Source organism: Trichoderma reesei (assembly GCF_000167675.1).
Source record: "Trichoderma reesei QM6a unplaced genomic scaffold TRIREscaffold_39, whole genome shotgun sequence".
Classification (NCBI taxonomy): domain Eukaryota; kingdom Fungi; phylum Ascomycota; class Sordariomycetes; order Hypocreales; family Hypocreaceae; genus Trichoderma; species Trichoderma reesei.
The window spans coordinates 1,338-20,988 of record NW_006711186.1 but is presented as its reverse complement, the minus strand read 5'-3'; the positions used below and the strand labels follow the sequence as shown (position 1 = coordinate 20,988).

At 51.5% G+C, this 19,651-nt stretch overlaps 5 protein-coding genes across 5 annotated transcripts; 3 read left to right on the top strand and 2 right to left on the bottom strand.

Annotated features, from left to right (window-relative positions):
• Positions 1-630: 630 nt before the first annotated feature.
• TRIREDRAFT_23452 (uncharacterized protein) lies at positions 631-2,802 on the top strand (the record flags this gene model as incomplete). Its single annotated transcript, XM_006969703.1, has 3 exons — positions 631-1,301; positions 1,380-2,690; positions 2,774-2,802. Exons 1-3 carry the CDS (start codon positions 785-787, stop codon positions 2,800-2,802), a joined length of 1,857 nt encoding a protein of 618 aa, XP_006969765.1. The 5' UTR covers positions 631-784.
• Positions 2,803-3,132: 330 nt separating this feature from the next.
• On the bottom strand, positions 3,133-4,120 carry TRIREDRAFT_124202 (uncharacterized protein; the record flags this gene model as incomplete). Its single annotated transcript, XM_006969707.1, has 2 exons — positions 3,133-3,571; positions 3,884-4,120. The coding sequence occupies 2 exons, from the start codon at positions 4,118-4,120 to the stop codon at positions 3,215-3,217; spliced, it is 594 nt and encodes a 197-aa protein (XP_006969769.1). The 3' UTR covers positions 3,133-3,214.
• An 833-nt stretch (positions 4,121-4,953) lies between these two features.
• Positions 4,954-6,108, top strand: hap5 (CCAAT-binding factor; the record flags this gene model as incomplete). Its single annotated transcript, XM_006969719.2, has 5 exons — positions 4,954-5,043; positions 5,210-5,266; positions 5,355-5,903; positions 5,967-6,020; positions 6,061-6,108. The coding sequence occupies 5 exons, from the start codon at positions 4,954-4,956 to the stop codon at positions 6,106-6,108; spliced, it is 798 nt and encodes a 265-aa protein (XP_006969781.1).
• TRIREDRAFT_82476 (exocyst complex, sec15 subunit) lies at positions 4,954-9,354 on the bottom strand. Its single transcript, XM_006969706.1, has 11 exons — positions 9,218-9,354; positions 8,136-9,146; positions 7,941-8,072; positions 7,778-7,879; positions 7,600-7,709; positions 7,399-7,534; positions 7,305-7,331; positions 7,039-7,247; positions 6,816-6,972; positions 6,499-6,752; positions 4,954-6,401 (listed from the first exon to the last, which is right to left on the bottom strand). Exons 1-11 carry the CDS (start codon positions 9,269-9,271, stop codon positions 6,326-6,328), a joined length of 2,268 nt encoding a protein of 755 aa, XP_006969768.1. The 5' UTR covers positions 9,272-9,354; the 3' UTR covers positions 4,954-6,325.
• A 543-nt stretch (positions 9,355-9,897) lies between these two features.
• Positions 9,898-18,539, top strand: TRIREDRAFT_82475 (ras GTPase-activating protein; the record flags this gene model as incomplete). Its single annotated transcript, XM_006969718.1, has 14 exons — positions 9,898-9,966; positions 10,056-11,520; positions 11,551-11,851; positions 11,905-12,016; positions 12,093-13,625; positions 13,687-13,846; positions 13,925-14,214; positions 14,274-14,561; positions 14,655-15,026; positions 15,110-15,196; positions 15,373-15,545; positions 15,602-16,278; positions 16,353-18,195; positions 18,254-18,539. Exons 1-14 carry the CDS (start codon positions 9,913-9,915, stop codon positions 18,537-18,539), a joined length of 7,641 nt encoding a protein of 2,546 aa, XP_006969780.1. The 5' UTR covers positions 9,898-9,912.
• Between the last annotated feature and the right edge of the window lie 1,112 nt (positions 18,540-19,651).

Here is a 19,651-nt window from a genome sequence, read left to right as displayed (position 1 = left end):
GAAATTAAGATACTATTGTAAAAAGTACTGTCTCCGAATGATATCTAAATAGTTTATCCAACTGGTTGTGACGTGAATATAATACTGCCTTCTTGCAGCGGCTGGGTATGCTTCGCTCGAGGCCCAGAACTGCTACTAGTAATAGTTAGCCACCAAAGTACTATTGCTGCTTGCTAGGCTTACTCTCGCAAAGACCCCGTCGGTCTCTGCTCCTGGCAATCCACAGTCGGTCGCCCTCCGTTTCTCTTCTCGCCGCATCCTTCTTCCAAGGCAGCGCGTTTGATACGATCTCTCTCGGAAGCCTGGTCGGCAAGCTGGATTGAATTGCGTTGCCTGCCTGGAAGCAGACACTCTCCCGCCAGTCTTTGGTTAAAACAACTAGTGCGTTCCCTCTGGTGAGCCTCGCCCGCTTTCTGTTCTGGTTTGCCTGGCTGGGAGGATTCCGGATTCCCCGTCAAGTTTGTGGCAGTGAGATTATACAGAAGGGGAGAGAACAAGAAGAGAGAGCATACCTTCAAAAACGTGTTCTTGTTCGAGAGCTAACGCGTGGTCGTCTAATACCCAGTTTGCTCGGGGAACATGTTATAGCTTGTCATAATTCGCATCGTCGTGGTCTGCGTGTCTCGCCAAAAAACCGTCTCTTGCTCAGCTGGATACTGCAGGAATTCGCCAACTGTTCTCCCGTCCTTAGCCCCTCTTCTCTTTTTTTCCTCACCTACATACCTTCACTTGGCCCCCTTCCGCGGCTTTTCAAACGGCCCCCGTTTTTGAACGCAGCCGAAGCATGCTCAACATGTCTGGCATCGCCGGCAACCGCAACAGCACCCCCGAGGTCAATGCCGCGCCCTCTCTGAGGCCGCCCTCGTCGCGGGCAGTGGGCTCTGGCAGCTCGCTGCGCGCGTCTGCCGACATGGCGGCGATATCAGGGACCTCGCCCGCCAGCCGCATCAGGCCCTCGTCCGACTTCTACGGCCAGCCGCAGCAGGGCGGCCACGGCCCCGCCGGCCTCGACATTGACTCCCAGGACAAGATTGCCCAGCAGTGGATCGCCGACATTGACCAGTACGAGACGACGCTGGAAGAAATGGCCGCCGCCACGCTCGACCAGGACTTCAAGGACGAGCTCAGCGCCATCGAGCAGTGGTTCCGCGTCCTGAGCGAGGCCGAGCGCACGGCCGCTCTGTATGCACTGCTGCAGCAGACGACCCAGGTCCAGATCCGCTTCTTCATCCAGGTTCTGCAGCAGATGGGCAAGAATCATCCCATGTCTGGAGTTCTGTCTCCCGCCACGTTCGACAAAGGTAGGCCTTTGCGCTTGAAGCCCCATTCGAAACGGCCTTTTTCTTTTTATGCGTGCTAACGTTGCTCTTCTTTGCAAGACCCAATGTCCAGTCGGCTGAGCGACGCCATGAACAAGCTCAGTGTCGACTCTGCTCGAAACTCGTTCGCTCGCAACTCAACCATGTCGTCGACCAAGCGACACTCTGGCCTCGATGCCTCCACGATCAATGCCATGTTTCCGGATGCTGCGGCCGCCATTGCAACCGAAAAGGCTAAATTCACCCAGCAGACGGGGAATCCACCCTCGTCGAACCGCAACAGCCTTGCCATAGATCCCCGGACTGGGATGACGGGGTCTAATATCGCGGGTGCGACTTCGGACTCCAGGGAGGGAAATGTTGGCTCGACAGCGTCGCCTTGGGGCAGCGGCGGAGATGCCGCGACGTCCTCCAAGGCGGGCTCGTCCCAGACGCCCATGGGCCAGTTCGTGCAACCCCCGGCATCCGGCGGAGGGCTGAGGTCGCCAAGGCCACCGCAGCTGACCAGCAACTCTACGCTGCAAACAACCACCCTGACGCGGGACAAGAACGCGCCTGACCTGCCCATCCTGTCTCCGTACGCGAGCAGCGGGAACTGGGCGTCCATGGTCAACACTCCAATGGCACCCACGTTCAATACCGGGAATTCAAGTGCCACGCAGGCCGACATGGTGGCCAACGCGACTGCAATGAAGCTCGCGGCCCTCTCTACAGTCAACAACCGCTTCGCCTTGGACGACGTTCGCAAGTACCGACGGGCCAGGTCCAACGATGCCCCGGGCAGCGCACACAACCAGATGCCTGCTCCGTCGCACATCAACATCCCCAACGCCAACGTCGTCATGATTAACGAGCACGGGCAGATCCTGAACCGCGATCAGCTAATGGCCATCCAGGCGCAGCAAGGTCTCACGCTCGGAGGACAGCGATCTCGTCCAAACTCTCCGGGCTTGCCCATGCAGTCGAATATGGGGCCCATGGCGCATTTCACTTCACCTCAGCACAACGGTTTCCTCAGCGCGTATGACGGCTCGGCGTTGATGGCCGGCGGCATGTCTCCTGTCGGGCTGGGACAGCTGGGCATCAACTCGCACGAGGGATACCTGTCGGATCATTCCGACATGAACCGCGGACGGTCACCGAGAGGAAGAAGGGGAAGCTCGAAGCCTCCGGAAGATCCTACGGACCCCACGCTTCTTCAGGACATTCCTAGCTGGCTTCGCAGCTTGCGGCTACACAAGTACACGGACAATCTGAAGGACATGAACTGGACGGAACTCATCGAGTTGGACGACAAGGCCTTGGAGGAGCGGGGTGTAAACGCGCTCGGAGCACGGCGTAAGATGCTCAAGGTCTTTGAGCAGGTCAAAGGTGAGTGTCTAGTCTTGCCTCATCGCTGAGACTCATCGCACACCATACTTTTATTGAACCGTGAGCACTAACAGAGTCGACAGATGCCAAGGCCGAGGGCAGAATAGGCTAGACTTCTCTTCTTTTTCCTTTCTTTTCGATCTTGGTATATTCAACACAACATGGCAGCATGCAGCGCTTGCTATCAAGTCGCCAGATACTACAACACTTATCAAATGCTCGTTTGGTATGATCATGACATATATACTACAAAATGGTATAATGAGAACGAGAAATATGTTATCACGGAGGGGGCTTCGAAGTTTCACATATCGACACTAGATATACAACATTGATAATCAATTTTTGTGGCAATTGGGAATATAACCTGTCTGAAGCGAATTCAGAGTTTCGTGACTTGGGTCTATATGTGCTTGCTTTATACAGATATATAGGTATGTACAATTGGCGCTGAAGTATGGCCGGGGTATCGTTCTGAAAGAGAAAAGAAAAAGAAATGGAAAAGGGAAGTAGGCTGGATCGTCTCAGTTTCTCCGTCGTCGTTTGGCAACGACTGATTTGTAGTATGCCTTTCGTCCTTCTCTCTTCTTCTCCTGGACGGACGAGTACTTGGAGTCGAGCTTTGCGTCGTTGTGCACGGACATGATGCTCTCCAGCAGCGTCTTCTTCTTCTCGCGGCTGCCGAGCCTGGCGCTGCGCGGCTCAAACGGGCTGGCCACGACCCTGCCGACGTGGGAGAACTCGGGGGCGGCAGCCCGCAGGGCCTTTTTCTGGTGCTTGGGGTCTAGGACGTTTCGCATACGCAACAGCTGCCATTCTCGCTTGAACTCTGGCGTCATGTCGGTTTTGGGGAGGTCAAACCACTCGGCGCCTGCTGTGTTCTGTTTTTTTCATGACATTCCAAAGTTAGCGATGATTTTGGAGGTCGGCCAATATGCGTTAGAGAAAGGGCGGGTTTGGTTCATGGGCTCATGAGAGGAGGGAAGGGGGGGGGGTTCGCTTTTGGTATTCAGAGTAACTATGATGATAAAAGGAAATCAGGGGCCACGGGACGGTGGTCCAAGACGGACATTGTCCCGTGTCATTTGTGCCTTGCGGCTAGCTTTCATCTTCATACCAGCGATCCTCGGGGAAAGAGAAGGGATGTCGAAACAACAAAGGTGTAAGTTCGAAAGAGGTGGCCGAAGTCTTACCTTACCCTTCCGCTGTGATGCTGCTACCGGAGGTCGCGGCACGCGGACTTCTGTCTTCTCCTGCTTAGGAGGCAACAATGCGTTGGCATCGTCTCCCCCTACTGGCCGAGCAGTCGTCGCCGCAGTTTTGGACTCTGTCGGCGCTTGCTTCGGCTTCGCGACTATGCGGCCGCTGCTGAGGCGCTCCTCGGCCTGCTGTAGAAGCTGCTGCACGGCATCGTCGACAAAATCAGCCATCATATGGCTAGAATTGCTGGGCAAAACAAGCAGCAGAGAGAAAACAGGGATACGAAGCCGCCCTTTGGTGAGAAAAGCCGGCTTGTCGTAGTAGTAGTTTTTTTCTTCTTCTAGGATCCAGATGCGAGGTGTAGTTTTTTTTTCTGGGTTCTTTTTGTAGGTCAATTTTCTGGAGCGGGTTTTCCATCTGCAGAGAAGTGGATTATTTTCCACTACTAGGTACAGCAGTTTTTCCGGTCCCACCCTAAACGGGTTTGTTCCACCATTGTGCAAGGCGGGATGCAAGTATGCGAACACGCAAATAAAAGCTTTCTATGCACCTAGTGAATATGCGCAAAGCGAGCTCGGCCAGCGCTGCGCCGATGATTGGCTGCGCCACTTGCATACTACTACTACGATGTAATGGCTTACCTTAGCTAAGTGCTCAGCTAACCAATAGACATCCTAGTCCCTACACAGGCTGCGCGCAGCTGGGAAGCACCTCTGACAACATCACCTAAGGTAACAAAAGAAGGCCGAGCCTAAAATCAACAACGCGATCGCTGCGCTCCTCTCTGCGTTACACTGACACGCTATTCCCTGGATACTACACTTTGTCTACGCCTTTGCCGTCTTTGCTCTACTGCTAAACCACCAAGCTCCGTCTATACTCCCAGTAACGGAGTTGCACGGGTGTGTTCCGTCCCCGCATATAGCAACTCGAAGCATTTAGGTTCCTGAGGACTGACGCCGTCACATTGCATTCATCAGCTACCCATCGAGCAGCAGCATCACCACCACCACCACAGCCCGTAGCTCATCAGCCCATCCACACGCCCCGGCGCAGCTCAGCAATGGAATCCCAGAACCAATCCGCGCCAACGCACCCGTCACATAACCGGCCGACGCCAGTCTATGATCCCACACAAGGCGGACACTATGGTTAGTAGTCTTTCAAGCAAGCGGACGGCGCCTCCCCCCCCCTCCCCCCAGCTCTCAGTTGTCCAAACCAAACGACTAATGCGCCTTTGCTTCCAGGTGCCTGTGCTGCAGTTCGTATCCTCTCCCAACGGCCCTTCCGATCGATCTGGGCTAACACAAGCATGACAGCTTGCCTCGCAAGGCTTTGCGCCGGCAGAGCTCTACACCGGACCCTGGGCTAACGTATGTCCTCCTTCTGTGCTCTCCCTCCCTATCCCATCTATGTGATGGCCCTATGGCATTGTTTGCTAATCTTTTACTGGCGCCTCTCCAGGTTCACCAGGGCCTCACAGGCCAGTACAAGGACATCTTGACGACTTACTGGCAGCAAACCATCAGCCACCTGGAGAGCGACACGCACGACTACAAGATTCATCAGCTGCCCCTCGCTCGCATCAAAAAGGTCATGAAGGCCGATCCCGAAGTCAAGATGATATCCGCCGAAGCGCCCATCCTCTTCGCCAAGGGCTGCGACATATTCATCACGGAGCTCACCATGCGAGCCTGGATTCATGCCGAGGAAAACAAGAGGCGCACGCTGCAGCGCTCCGACATTGCCTCTGCGCTCGCAAAGTCCGACATGTTTGATTTCCTCATCGACATTGTCCCTCGTGAGGAGGCTACCGCACATGCTAAACGAACCAACACACAGCCGTCCGCCGCCCAATCCGTCCCCGGCGCAGGCCAGGCACCCATGCCCGGGCAGCACGCCGGCATGGCCCCGGCGGCCGGCCATCCGTCGTCCCACTCCATGGCCACCGCAGACTACATAGGCGGGCATGCGCTTCCGTCTGAGCAGGACTACAGGCAGCCCCCCAGCATGTATCCCGGCCAGGTCCCCCAGGCCCCTCCCGCCGCCTACGGACAACCGCAGCCGCAGGCGGCCATGTATGGTGAGATGGATAACATGTACCAGTATTCAGCAATGCAGCCGCAACAGGTAGGAAGTCATCTCCGTCTCCGCTGCAGCACACTGCCCTGCTAACCGCCGCCGACAGCCGCCCATGCCATCCGAAGACTTTGAATAGGATCCTCGCTCTGGGCGATGAGAGGGTGGAATGGCTGTTGGGTCCAGACACCAACGTGGCAGGCACTGTTGTCAAATTGCGTTGTGGCACGTGAAAATAACTGCCCAAGGGCTGCTTCCTGGTTGACTGCTGAATGCGGGAAAACCCTCCAAACGTATGCAAACAATAGTCAACATACCTCGTGGGTTGGAGAGGCATCCCCACACGGCGGTTTGCCTCATTTCATAATGGCGAAGCGAGATAAGTTGGAGAGTGGCGCAGCTCTCCCCGAAGGCTGCGCAGTAGGAGTGAGCCTACATTATGTGTCTGTCAGTTCTGTGTCTCTAAAGGGTTCTTGTGTTGTTTTGGGAGATTTCATTTTGGTTTTTGGGTGTATCGGTGACGGCATACTTCTCGAGTAGCATCGGTCCATTGAGGACGTCAACTCGGCCATATTTCTTGTTGCGAATTGAGATATCAAAGAATTCCTCGTGGTTATCGGACTGCATCAGATTGACAGTCTGCTGAAGCTCGTCCAGATTTTCTCGTAGCATCTGTCCGTTCTCGAGGCTCCCGACAAATTCTGTAAGATAGTTGACGTCTTGGGCCAGGGCCGAGACTCCATGCCCGTTGATGTGTCGAACCTCGGGTGAAAGGGGGAGCGCCTTGCAAGGTCGGTCAGCAGACATGATTCAGATGGAAGCGAATGGGGGACAGGGGCAGCGGACCAGAATCTTTTCGGCCGCGTGGCTTAGAGCATCAAAGTAAATCAACTCCTTGATCTCTCTTGGCAGTCCCAGAAGCGTCGAGTTCATGATGTTGGACAGATAGCGAGTGAGCGTCTGCATATAGTTGCTTGGTTCGCTCGGCACCTCGTTCGCCAGCCTTTACCGACGATGTTCGTTAGTATCTGTGATGGATTCTTCGCGAACACGCATAGATGGGCCTTACCAATCGTATTCTGCCGTGTCGACAAGATCGTCGATTTTGGAGTTGACCAGCTCGAATATTCGCTTCTCCGCTGTCTTTTTATTGTTGCGAAACTCTTCCGTCGCATTCAACCTCAGGGGGCCGCCCGCCGAGGTGGACGACCTTGCTCTGATCAACAGCTGCTCCAGCTCACGGCATGCTATCTCAAAGTGCTCCAGATTGATGAGAATCTGCACGATCTGGCCCAGGTATTGGGAACTGAGACGCTCGACGAGAGATTTGCAAACCTTCTCACTGAGAAGCTCATCCAGAGACTGATTCAATCTAGTTAGTCATGTTTGATCCGCCAGCGAAGCGTTGGGGAGAGGTGGCCCTAAGAACCTTTCGGAGTGTCTCATCGATGATGTCTGAATGCTGGAAATGATCATCAAGGAAGAAATAGAATTGGTTCAGGAAATTGCGAATGTCAATGCAGCAGAGCGGGTACATCTGCGAAAACGGCAAAACACAGGGGAACCTATCATGTATATCAGCGTCCAGTGCTCGTCACAGAAAAAGGGGGATAAGACTAAAGAAACGCACGTAAGCTCCTCTACAGGCCGATCTGGCGTGAACCAGCTGACGTTGACCACCTTTTCGTAGTCGCTGAGGGAGTTAATCGCCATCGGCATATAGTCATCAGTGGAAACAATCTGCCCGTGGCATTCTTCGTAAGCACCTGGCCAACTGGTCTGAGAGGATCAAAGTCTGGATAACGAACCTCTTGGAAGTCTTCACTGAATCGACGCTTCAGCAGCTGGGCGTACTTGTCGAAGAGCTGTAGGAGGAAATTATCAAGAGCAGATACAGAGTATCCCCAGCCCTGAACACTGTAAGCGCTTGCCTGGAGTATAGCGAGCCGTTTCGAGAGGGGGAAAACGTACTTCCATGGTTTGAATGAACAGGGCAATGACGCTCTTGATCTTGAGTAATATCTCGGCGTTATCAATGTTTGCGAGACCCTTTGTTGTGAGTTTTATAGCCGCGGTGCACATGGAGTCCCACAGCTCTTCCACCTGCAGTGCAGCATTAGCACAACGTGGACAATCGAAGCGACAAGATTGCCTCTCGACACTCACATCAACAACAGAACGTAGGTATGGAACCCGCTGCATTGTCGCCTTTTCAATGATTGCGAATCCTGCAATGCCCTCGAGCAAGCTGCTGAGAGACGATCCGTCCTCGGCGAGCAAATCAATCGAGGTTGGGACAAGGAGGTCCTTCTGCTGGCGGCGGGTAGAGGCGTATTCCGAGCGAAAACGGTCGCTATGCCCGAGAGCATCGTGGATGTGCAGAGCCTCGAACAAGGGCGTGAAGTCGACCTGAAGCTCCTCATTGTCTAAGACGTCAAACTCTTCGTTTTCATCAGAGATGAGCTCAATGGACGAGTTCAGCTTAAAGTTCTCCAAGAACTTCTCGTTCTCAATCCGCGCCCGTTGCCTGGATCTGCGCATCTCGGTATGATAGAATGCGACTTCGCCGAGAAACTGTGAAGTCTCGCGGATTCGGTAAAGCCACGTGTTGAGGTCAGACATTACCGCTTCCGATATGGCTCGCCGAGAAGCGGGGAGAGATTTCTGAATCGCATCTGCCAGGCGGTGCTGGGTCGCATATCGGTTCTGGAGGATCGGGACGAGATGCTCATTCTGCAGGTCCTGCAGCGACTTGAGGGCCGAGTAGTACTTCTTGCGGCGTACAAGCTCGTGGGAGTGGTTGACGGCATGCAGCACCGTAAGGGACTCTCGAAGGGCATCCGCCGCGTCTGCGATGTTCTGGCGCACAGCCTTTGTATTGACAAGGGCGCCCTTTTGGTCAGCAAGCTTCTCGGTGCTTGCTTGGATCGACTGGTTGAGCTTGAGGATCTCGGTGGTGAGGTTCACAGTGCCTTCGCGGACCTCTTGCAGTCTGTGAACCGAGTCGAGGAACTCCTCGTGCTTGGTCAATCCGATCCGCTCAATGTCTGCCTCGCGATCCTCGGAGTAGCGGGACAGGGACTGCAGCAGCGCCGGCGTTCGTCGCGAGTTGGTGGCATCCTTGAGCACGGGGATGAGGTGGTCGAGGTAGTCGGAGTCAGATGTTGACAAGATGATCTACGACTCTGGTTAGGCTGGCCCATGAGACAAGAGTAGCAGCACATCACTTGGGGCGGTGGTTGACATACTTGAGGCACAGCAGACGTGTAGTCGTCTAGAGCCCCGTGCCTACGAGGCGGCATTGTTGCATAGCGGCTCCGCGAGAAGAAAGAAAGGAAGAGAGAGAAGAAGAGAGAGAAGGAGAAGGGAAGAAGAGGGTCAAGGACAGGCCAGCTCTTGGCTCTCCTCGAGCAGTAAGTGGGATGAAGAGGTCGGTACCAGGAGGAATGAGGTTCGATAGGCGGACTACTATGAGTATGTATGTATCCTGGTGACAGGCTTGAAGCTGGCTGTAGCAGCTTACCTCTAGGTTGGTACCTCGTTGGAGGTACCTAGCGTCTCTCCCTTGGTGGGTTTGATGTTAGTAGTACCTTAGCAGAGGTAGCTGGAGTGCCTACTCCTAGTACTACTACCTCCACCTAGTACTAAGACGTTGATGATACTAGTAGCCCGGTTGTCCACCTCATTTTAGCGGACCTCGGGATATCGAACCGCTAACTGGAGCTGCTGTAGTACTGTAGTAGTTGCAATACCTACCTACCTTAGTCAAGTCAAGGTACAGGCTGGGGGCCAGAATCTCCAATCCAATCCAGGGGTCGCGCTACGAAAAGGTATGGAAGGTACATGAGAGAAAGTACCCCGCGCTGCACGTCCAGGCCCTGGGCTTCCATCATGGCCTCATCCACTCCCAACGAGCTCGTTCCGACATCCTCAGATCGCCGCCATGTCTGGGGATTCGAGCCTGGTCGCCTGCCTGGTTGAGCGGCTATCCAGCAGGGTAAGCAAAGCATCGATCCGTGTCAATTGCACCCTATCCGACCGCTGCGGACGGCCCTGGCTAACGTATAAGCCCTTTGGGCATCGCAGCTACCGCACGTCACCGGAACGAGCAGCCAAAGCCCCCTGGAGGATGAAGTGCTGCACATCACGAGGTCGACGCTCGTCGATCTGAGCAAGGCGTCCATTGGCATCATACTGGAGTCGCTGGTGGGACTGCTCGAGGAGCTCGCGCGCCCCTACAGTGCCGTCTCGGATCATCCCAGCCATGTGCTGTCGTCGGAGCTCTTCGTGCTGAGCTTGGCGGCAGACTGCTGCTCTGCCAATTGGAGTGCGCAGCCCGCTTCTGCCGACAAGGAGATAACCTTGCCGTCTAACCCCCTGGGCGAGCGGCTTGTCGGCCGGATCTTCGACGCCCTCAAGGACCTGCTGGAACCCATCTCCGACAACTACATGCTCTCGGCGCATGTGCTTCTGGATCAGAGCATCGGGGGCGAGGCGCCGCAGGATGCCCACAGCGAACAGCGCGAGGCCGAGAGCCGCCTTGCATCGTATCTCGACCAAGTCGAAGCGCCCGTCAGAACACTCATGGGATATGTCACGGCCTCCAGTTGGTCGGATTCGTTTAGCTACCTCAGGGATGTCATATACAATGTCCGCGTCTCCGCAGCGGCGGATGCAAACGCGGAGACTTGGAGCTCCCCGGATCCAGGCAGAGGCTCGCTCATCGTCGTGCGGCTGGTTTCCTCTTTCTGGGTTGACGGCGCCAGGCTTGGCCTCATCATCCAGGAGATATGCTCAAGCTTCCTCCACTTCCGCAAAGCATACCAGAACACCGTCGCTGCGACCATGCCGCTGCTGATCGCTCGGTGGATCGATCGATATCCGCAGGAGTTTGTCCGTCTTCACCGTCTACATAGGCGGCTTGACGGAGGCGCGGATACTCTCTTCGACATGACCCATACCGTGACTGACAATGCTAGACGCAAGGCTCTCTTCTTCCCTCTCCAGACCACCCTTCTCTTCCTCATGCCTGACGTGTTCGAGGTCGCTAGTAACATGAGGGAGGCCAAGAGCAACAATATCATGAAGAAGGTGTCGTTCCTGGATGGGCTGCGTAAAAGCATGAGGAACGGGAACGAGCAGGCTGGATACTGTGTCATCTCCCTGCTTCGTGCGGCGCGGCATTTCAGCGCGGAAAGCGACTCGGCCCTCGTCAGTTATGCCATGGACGTGCAGGACGAGGTTCGGGACGCAGTGTTTCGCCATTCCGCGACCAGCTCACCCTCTGCCCACTTTGACCAGAATATGATTACTGCCGCCTTCATTACTCTAGCGCATCTGAACCTGGACGTGTGTATTGATACTGTCCTTGATACCTGTATCTCGCCTTCGTCGCCGCATAGTTTCAAAGTCGCTGTCATCCAAGCCTGCTGCCATCTTGCGAACCAGCCAGACGCTTCCAGATATAATGAACTCTTCAACGAGGCGCTCCCCTTCATTCAGTCACAGCTCAAGGTTTGCCACACGAAAGTTCTAACTTCTCCGGCCCGTGGTGATGCTGATTGGTGTTAGACTTGTGTAGCTGTGTCGTGGGATTCGGCGGCCAATCTCGGTAACGAGACCATAAACATGGCGCGCAGCATCCTCAAGTTTCTCGGCGCTCTGCCCACGCCTCTGTTGAATGAGTTGAATCGTCAGACGCAAACGATTGATACCCTGGGGCCGTTCATGTTCACGGTCATCTCATCCAACAAGACGATTTGCCAGACGGCAACCGAAGTTGCGGAGAGGCTCTTTGCGGAACACCCAGATGCTGTCAAGTCCTTCAACGAGCAAAGCCATCCCGATATCGTTGAGCTGCGGGAGACGTTCTGGACTCGAAGGTACGATGAGGCCCTCGTGCGATAGCCGGCGTCGACTAATGCCGCTTCTTCAGCTCCAAGGTTCTATTAGAGCTATGTGACCGAATGGTTCACCCCAGACTGTCCGAGTTGACGACGATGCGCGATTACCTCAAAGCCCGTCTCACACTGCTGAGAAACATACCGGTAAGATGCTTATCGGCGTACTGTCTCTGCTTATCCGGCTTCATCCTCGCTAAGTCATGGGTTTCCATCTCTATAGGAGTTGACTCGCCTTTCCAAGGAGCTGCCTGACATGGCAGCAGCTTCGTCCAAATTGGAAACCGTCCTTCTGGTGTCTCTCTGCTCCGCGGACGTCGACGTCTGTCAGCTGGTGACTTCCTGTATTGGTCTCTTCGTGGCAGAGTGCTCTTGTATCAGCGAGTCCTCAGAAGCCATCAAGTCCTCAGCTTCGGTCCTCCGTAACGGCGATATTTTCCGTGAGATTGCCTCGCCAGCTTTCCGCTTCACCGGATTGGTCGCCTTTCAGAAACGCATTCGAAACCTCTTGCGTCGCATACAATTTCCCACGTCAGGCATACTGGAAGCTTGGGAACTCGCGTTCGAACGCTGGATATACTTGGTTCAAAAGGTCTCGACGCTGCATCCCAACTCTGTCGACGATCGACTGCTATCAGAGTGGCGAAACTTATCAGGATTCCTCGCCTCTCTTGGGGGTGTTTGCACTGCCGACCAGCCCATCATCTTGGAGGAACCGTCTCTGCAGAATCTGAAGTGGATCGATCGATCCTTGTCTGAGCAGCCCGAAGAGTCGTCTCTCAAACGCTATCTCAAGTCAGCAATCCAGCTCCTGGCGTGCGCAAACGTCAGGGTTCGTGAGGCTATGCGCGAGATCCTCTCAAGCGAAGTATCATCAGTCCTCTATCCCGCCTTGTTCAAAGCTCTCGAGTCAGAATTGGACGTGCTCTTTGCCGGTGTCCTTTCTCCGGCAGACAAGGCTCAGGAGACAGATATAATCTTCGCAGAGCAGGCCGCTTCGCTGTTGAAGACATTGGTCGAAAGACTGGAGATTCCAGCCGACTTGGGCGCAGCCTCGTCTGTTCACCTAGGCCTAATGACGCTGAACTTTGCCAAATTCATCGACGGCATCGCCGATACCGCGAATACGCTACGGGTCAAGATAAGGGTCTGTCAATTATGCGAGGCTGTGACGAAGCGAAAGGAGCATTTGAATCTTCGTGATGACGTGCATATTCGGAACCAGCTCCTCGAGTACACCATTGGCTGGATAGATCGACCACGGTCACCACACGCGGACCAGGCCGGCATAGGGGGAAAGCCAGACGATCTGAACAGGGTTCAAAAGGACCTCGACAAAGCCTGTTTGCGATCCCTTGCAGATCTCACCTTCCGTCTGCCGCTGCAGCCCGCTGACAGTCAGTCAGACGTGGGAATGAGCGAGATGAAGTCTCAGATGTTCCACAACTACTTTAATCGGTTCCTTTCTCTCTTGAACAGTGAGTCTGCTGAAACAAGTAGGTCAGACCTTTCTACCACTCTGGTTGGCCGGGATGAGGTGGTCTCCAATTCAGACTTGGCAATCACCATCCTCTCTAATCTGCTGAGCGCCAACATCGATGTTGGCCTCAAGCATTCCATCAATATCGGATACCACGACAATGTTGAGATACGGACTGCATTCGTCAAAGTTCTCTACAACATACTCGTCCAGGGGACTGAGTTCAGCAATCTGACAGACTCGGCTGTCAGTAAGAAGTACGAGGAGCTCTTGGAGGTTAGTTAATTCACCTTCCTTTGCCTGAACATTTTGGGAGAGGCTAACACTCCGGGTCAAGCTGCTTACAAAAGATTTATCGCTGCCTGCTTCGATGAGTGCGATATGTCCAAGCACGGAAGTCGATGAACTTACCATCTGTCTTTTGACAGTGTTCGAGCAGCGAGGCCTCATATTCGAGTTGTTTGAGTCACTTATCCGAGCAGAAATCGAGCAAACTGGTGAGTCATGTTCACTCCTTGACTTGTTGGAGCCCCTGAGAAAGGTCAGAAAACGACCTGTGGCTAACTCATGCTTAGAAAACGAGACGGAGATTCTACGTCGAAACTGCGTTGCGACCAAGATGCTGTCTGTCTATGCGAGATGGAAAGGTTTTGCTTACTTGCAGGGAACTCTCCATAAGGTCCTCGAACGCCTCATGCTCACGTCGCAAGACTTGGATTTGGAGCTCGATCCGACCCGAGTCGGCACTCAGGAAGAATTGCAAAAGAATGCGCTTCAGCTTCAGATAGTTGCCAAAGTTTTCATGGACGATATCTGCGCATCTGCTGCCAATATTCCCCCTTCCTTCAGGAAGATTTGCAGCATAGTGAGTCCCCCATGGTCTTCTTTTGGCTGGTCGAGTAGTGTCGCTCACGTTCCCTGAAGATTTCAGACGCCGTTTTACATCGGTTTCCCAACGCCAAATACACTGCTGTCGGCGCATTCATCTTCCTCCGGTTCTTCTGTCCCGCAATAGTTGCTCCAGAAGTCGAGGGGCTCGTGCCAACGCCGCCATCAAAGGAAATGCGGCGAGGACTGCTGCTCATTGCGAAGATTATCCAAAACTTGGCCAACAATGTCCTCTTCGGAACAAAAGAGCCCTACATGTTCCCACTCAACCTCTTCCTAGTACAGAACATTCACGTCGTCATGGGATTCCTGCGTGAGATATCAGTGAGTGTATACTCTCCATTCTCCTCCGTTTTCAGTTCCTTTTGTTCCCCCCTTATTCCCTTCTTACAGAAGGACGAGCTAACTGCTGGTTAGATCCCGCCGAGTCACATCGAAAGCAATAGTAACAGAAAGGCCATTGATTTTGGCTCGTGCGTGGCGTTGCATCGCTTCCTCTATGACCACTGGGATCACCTTCAGCAGATCCTCGTTGCCAAAGACAGGAGAGAATATGTCAGATCTCCTGCAGAGCATGCCCATGGCCGGTCGCCCACCATGGAACCTCTGCGAAATCTCATTGCAAATCTTGGCCCACCCCCCTTGGCCATATCATGGAACCGCCCACAGATCTCAACGAATAGCCCGCCCTTGTATTCTCGATTCCAGAACTTCATGCTTAGGAACGCCTTCCGTGGCACGGAATCTTATTTAACGTCGCGTGCGGTGTATGACGGTGGCGAAAGCAAGGTAAGGCATATTGTCAACTTCCCATCAGAGCCCAATCCAGGCCTCGAGATGTACATGAGCATACGCTAAGCCTTCACCTCCAGGATGGACTCTCAATCATCTGCATAATCCTACGGCACATCGAGGCTGATAACATCGACTATGACACCATGCTTTACTGCTATCTCAAGGTCAGTCCTTGCCTCTTGCCCCCGCCCCCCTTTTTCCCTCCCTTTTTCCCAAGACATGCCATATCCGTTGCTGTTGGCCTAAGTGGTGCGTCGCATCAAAACCTCTCATTTGCCATGATTAGCCTTTAATCTTAGAGTAACGAGCCAAAGGGAATGATACTAATGCGCTCGACCAGATCGCTAGCAGGCTTTGGCATGAACCCTTTGGGCTCTTTATAGACGCTACATGCTACAATGGACGGAACGATCCCCAGGACGACTTCTTTAAGATGCTAGATCTCCTCACCCCCTCAGAGCTGACGCTCAATCTCACCAGGGTCTACGTTTACAATATGAACAGCGCTTTCAGGTTTGCTATATCCCAGATCTCCAATGTCGCTATCGTCACTGACGCAGTGCGTGCAGGAGATGCTTTCGGCACCTTTTGCGGGTTTCTACAAGGAGCGACAGCAGTGCTTTCCATCCGAGAAACGTGGATTACCACCTGATAGGAAGCCTCCAGGATCTTCAGGCTCATTTCCACCTCAGTCAGCTCCATCTTCCCAAAGAAACTATCAGCGTCGTCACAGATACCCGCTACATGTTCCAGCCCGTGACGAGGCTTTCCAAGTCAAAGGGAAAGGTAGATGTCGCGATCAAGGTCGGAAGCCAGTTTGTCCAAGTAACGACGACCAAGAAACAGGAGGTCTTGTCTGGTCTCCGTCTTAGTACCACTGTCAATGACATATTCCGGCTAGGGGACGTGGAGGAAGCAACGACAACACTGCAGTCAGAGGATGACTCGTCCTTTGGCCTTCGCGCGGATGGTGGGAAGATTGTGATGTACTTCTCCAGCCCAAAGAAGGCCGACGTGCTCCAGACCATCCGCAGCGCCAAGAGCAAGCATGGAAAGGAGAATCGCACCTACAAGCCGTTTGAGAGGCTTATGCGTCCCCAAGACGTGCCGGGGACATTGCTCAACCTCGCCTTCACCAACCTTTTGAGTCCAGATCGCGCTCTGAGATTGGCATCATACAATTTGCTAGGAGCACTCTGCAGGGCCTTTAAATTCAGCGCAGATTCCAGATTGTCATGTGCAAAAGGTAAGGATCTCCGGCCAGCTCAAGTCGAATCACATCGACCATATCTATTTGCCAATGCTAATTGTCTGCACTAGACATTTCAATTCCCATGGATCCCACAAAATTTGTGGTTGAAATGAGCAGAATCCTGGCAAGCACGCAGCCACAGCTGACATCTGATTTCTTGACGGAGTTCTTCGTTGGATGGGAAAGCTTCCCTGAAGAGCAAAGGCCGCTCAGCCTGGCCTATATGTCACCGTGGCTTGGTGGCCTTCGCACGAACATCTTGACAAGCGAACAAGACAGCGAAAAGGGACGAGAAAAGGTCGCGACGCTTTTGAGAAAGATGATTGACGTTATCGTTCTTGACCAACATCTCGTCTATCCTCTTCAACACTTTGTTCTACCATCCATTACAAATGACGAGCTGCTCCTCGACATATTCCTCGACGAGCTCATCAAGACTGCTCTGAGCTATGGGGCTCATGAAGAGTCTCTGGATGTCATTGCACCTGTCGTCACTGGTATTGGTACCGTCACCATTCGGGGGAGAATATTCTCCCGGCTACGCAAGACTCTCAATCGCTCATCACTGAGACCGACCAGATATCTGCAGGACAGCCCAGTCTGGTCCGAGATTTGCGTTCTTCTGCAATTCTGCGTTGCCCTGTCATTCGACAGCGGTGTTCAATCTCGGCTATTCTTGCCTGAAATCTTCCACATTGTCACGATGCTGGCAAACACGGGAGACAACGGCGTTCGTTCTCTCGTGTACAAGCTCTTGATCAATTCGGTCCATTCAGTGTGCACGGCGTTCAACTTGGACGAGGCAAAGCTTACCAAGCTGAAAGCAAGCCTTGACATTCTCTGCGAACCCCGAGGAGAGGCGTTCTCTTTGACGACGTCTCCCATGCGCGATGGTGCCTCCGTTTCCACTGCACACGACTCAAGCTCGGCACTGGCAGCAACTGAGAACTTGACTGTCATTCTCTTTGACATATGCTCCATTGCAGCTCCTTCGGTGGACCTGGCGAACAGTTGGAGGTCACGCTGGATGAGCCTGGTTGCCAGCACCGCCTTCCAGAACAACCCGGCTGTGCAGCCGAGGGCTTTTGCAGTAATGGGATACCTTGCTCGAGAAGAGGTGGACGACGACCTGCTATACCAAGTGCTCGTCGCCTTGCGCAATAGCATCGGTCAGTTTGGCGAAGACGGGAACAGCGAAATGCTGATCTCTATCGTGACATCGCTGTCCAAGATGATGATCAAGCTCCCCTCGTCCTCTCGCTACGGTCTTCAGCTATTCTGGCTGGCCATGTCTCTCGTCCGGCTTGTCCCCATCTCTCTCTTCAACTGCACAGCCCAATTCCTTGAGGCAGTTCTGACCAACATCGGCGCCGTCTGCAGTGCTACGGGGGAGAAGTTTGTTCCACTTCTTTTGCAAAGCCGTGGCCAGCTCGAAGAGGCCGCATTGCCGCTGGATGATGCCTACGGGGTCCATTTCGATCACGAGAGCTTTCACTTCGCGGTCTGCGCTTACCTGGTTCGCGGACTCACTGATACTTCAACGCGCCCAACGGCGATCCGCGTCCTATCCTCGTTTGTGGAGATTGCCAATGCAACCACTGTACCGCCCGCGGCCAAGAACGATCCCACGACAGATTCTTTACCGTATCTTGCCTTGATCTCGGCACGGGGCGTGCTCCCCGAGGACTACAGGGAGGGTCTCTGGATAGCTGGAGTGGGTTCGGAGGAGGCTGGCAACATCACGACGCTCACCGGTCGCCAACGGATGGATAATGTAAGGGACAGAGACTTGTTGCTCATCTCCGCTATCGAACTGGTTGACTTCCAGTACCTTGAAGAGCGAGTACAGGTCCGGAGCCTGCAATGGCTGAATGAGCTGGCCCTGCAGCGGCCCTTGGTCTTTGAACAACTGTAAGTATACCTCTGCTGCGTCGGTGCGTGAGATGGTGAACTAATGAATGTCACAAAGATGCGGCGCAATACCACCGTTGATAGAGGAGGTACTGTCACATAGCCAAGACACAAGCGCTCTAAAGGCCGCCAACGCTCTACTGCGTACCATTGCCTCCGACGCAAACTTCCAGGACAAGATGACCTCTATGCGCCCGCTGGTAGACGCGCTTCATGAGATGGGCTTTACGGGGCTGTGGCGGTTCTCCTCTCAGGACCTCGGAGAAGAGATTCGGCGCGAGTGTTTCGATTTAACAGAGAGGTTAATAGAGGTAAGTATTATTTATTCCCTATTTTATAACTAGAAATAATTACTAATTAAAGAAGTTAATTATTATATAACTTATTATATATTATATATATAGTTATATATATTAAATAATAAATATATATTTAAGTATTTTATAATATAAATAATTTATTTTAAAATTTTATATTATAATATATATATATATATATATATATTATTTAAGTAAATAGCTAAGCTATAAGGTATTTACTTTTTTAAAAATAAAAATAAAAACTAAATTTATATTTATTATTTTATTATTATATATATATATAAATTAATATTTTAAAATAATATTTTAAAATAAATATTATATATATAAATATAATAAAATTATAATTATAATTTTATAATTTATTTAGGCTTTAATTAAATTATACTTATTTTACTTAAGTAATAAATTTAAAATAAGTTTTAAAATAAGTTTTTTAATAAAATTAAATATAAATTATAATATATAAATTAACTCTTTATATTATTAAACTAATATTAATATTAATATATATAATTTATATTTATTTAATTAAATATTTTAATAATTATTATATTTATATTTAAATTTTATATAATTTATTATTTTATAATAATATAAAAGATATATTACTATATTAATAGCTTTTATAAGAAGATTTATTAATACTAGTATTATATATTAAGCACTGCTTTTTATAATAGCTTATAAGGCCTATAGCTATAGGCCTTATAGCTTTTTTATAGCAGCTTTATTATAACTATCCTCCCTTTTTATAAGCTAAGTCCTTGCAGCTATTATAGCTTATAAAACCCTTTAACTTAAGTTATAGCACTCTTTATATTAAAGTAATAATAGCTAATATAAACCCTTAAGGTAATTAACTGCCTTATAAGCTTAATATAAAAGAACTAGGCTTTAACTATATCTTATACTAAATTATAATACTAGTAAAATTATAATAATATAAAAAGGTATACTATTATATTAAAAGCTTTTATAAAAAGATTTATTAATACTAGTATTATATATTAAGCACTGCCTTTTATAATAGCTTATAAAGTATATAATTATAAGCTTTATAGCTTTTTTATAATAGCTTTATTATATATTTATTTTTTTATTTATTTACTTATTTATTTATTTATTTATTTTTA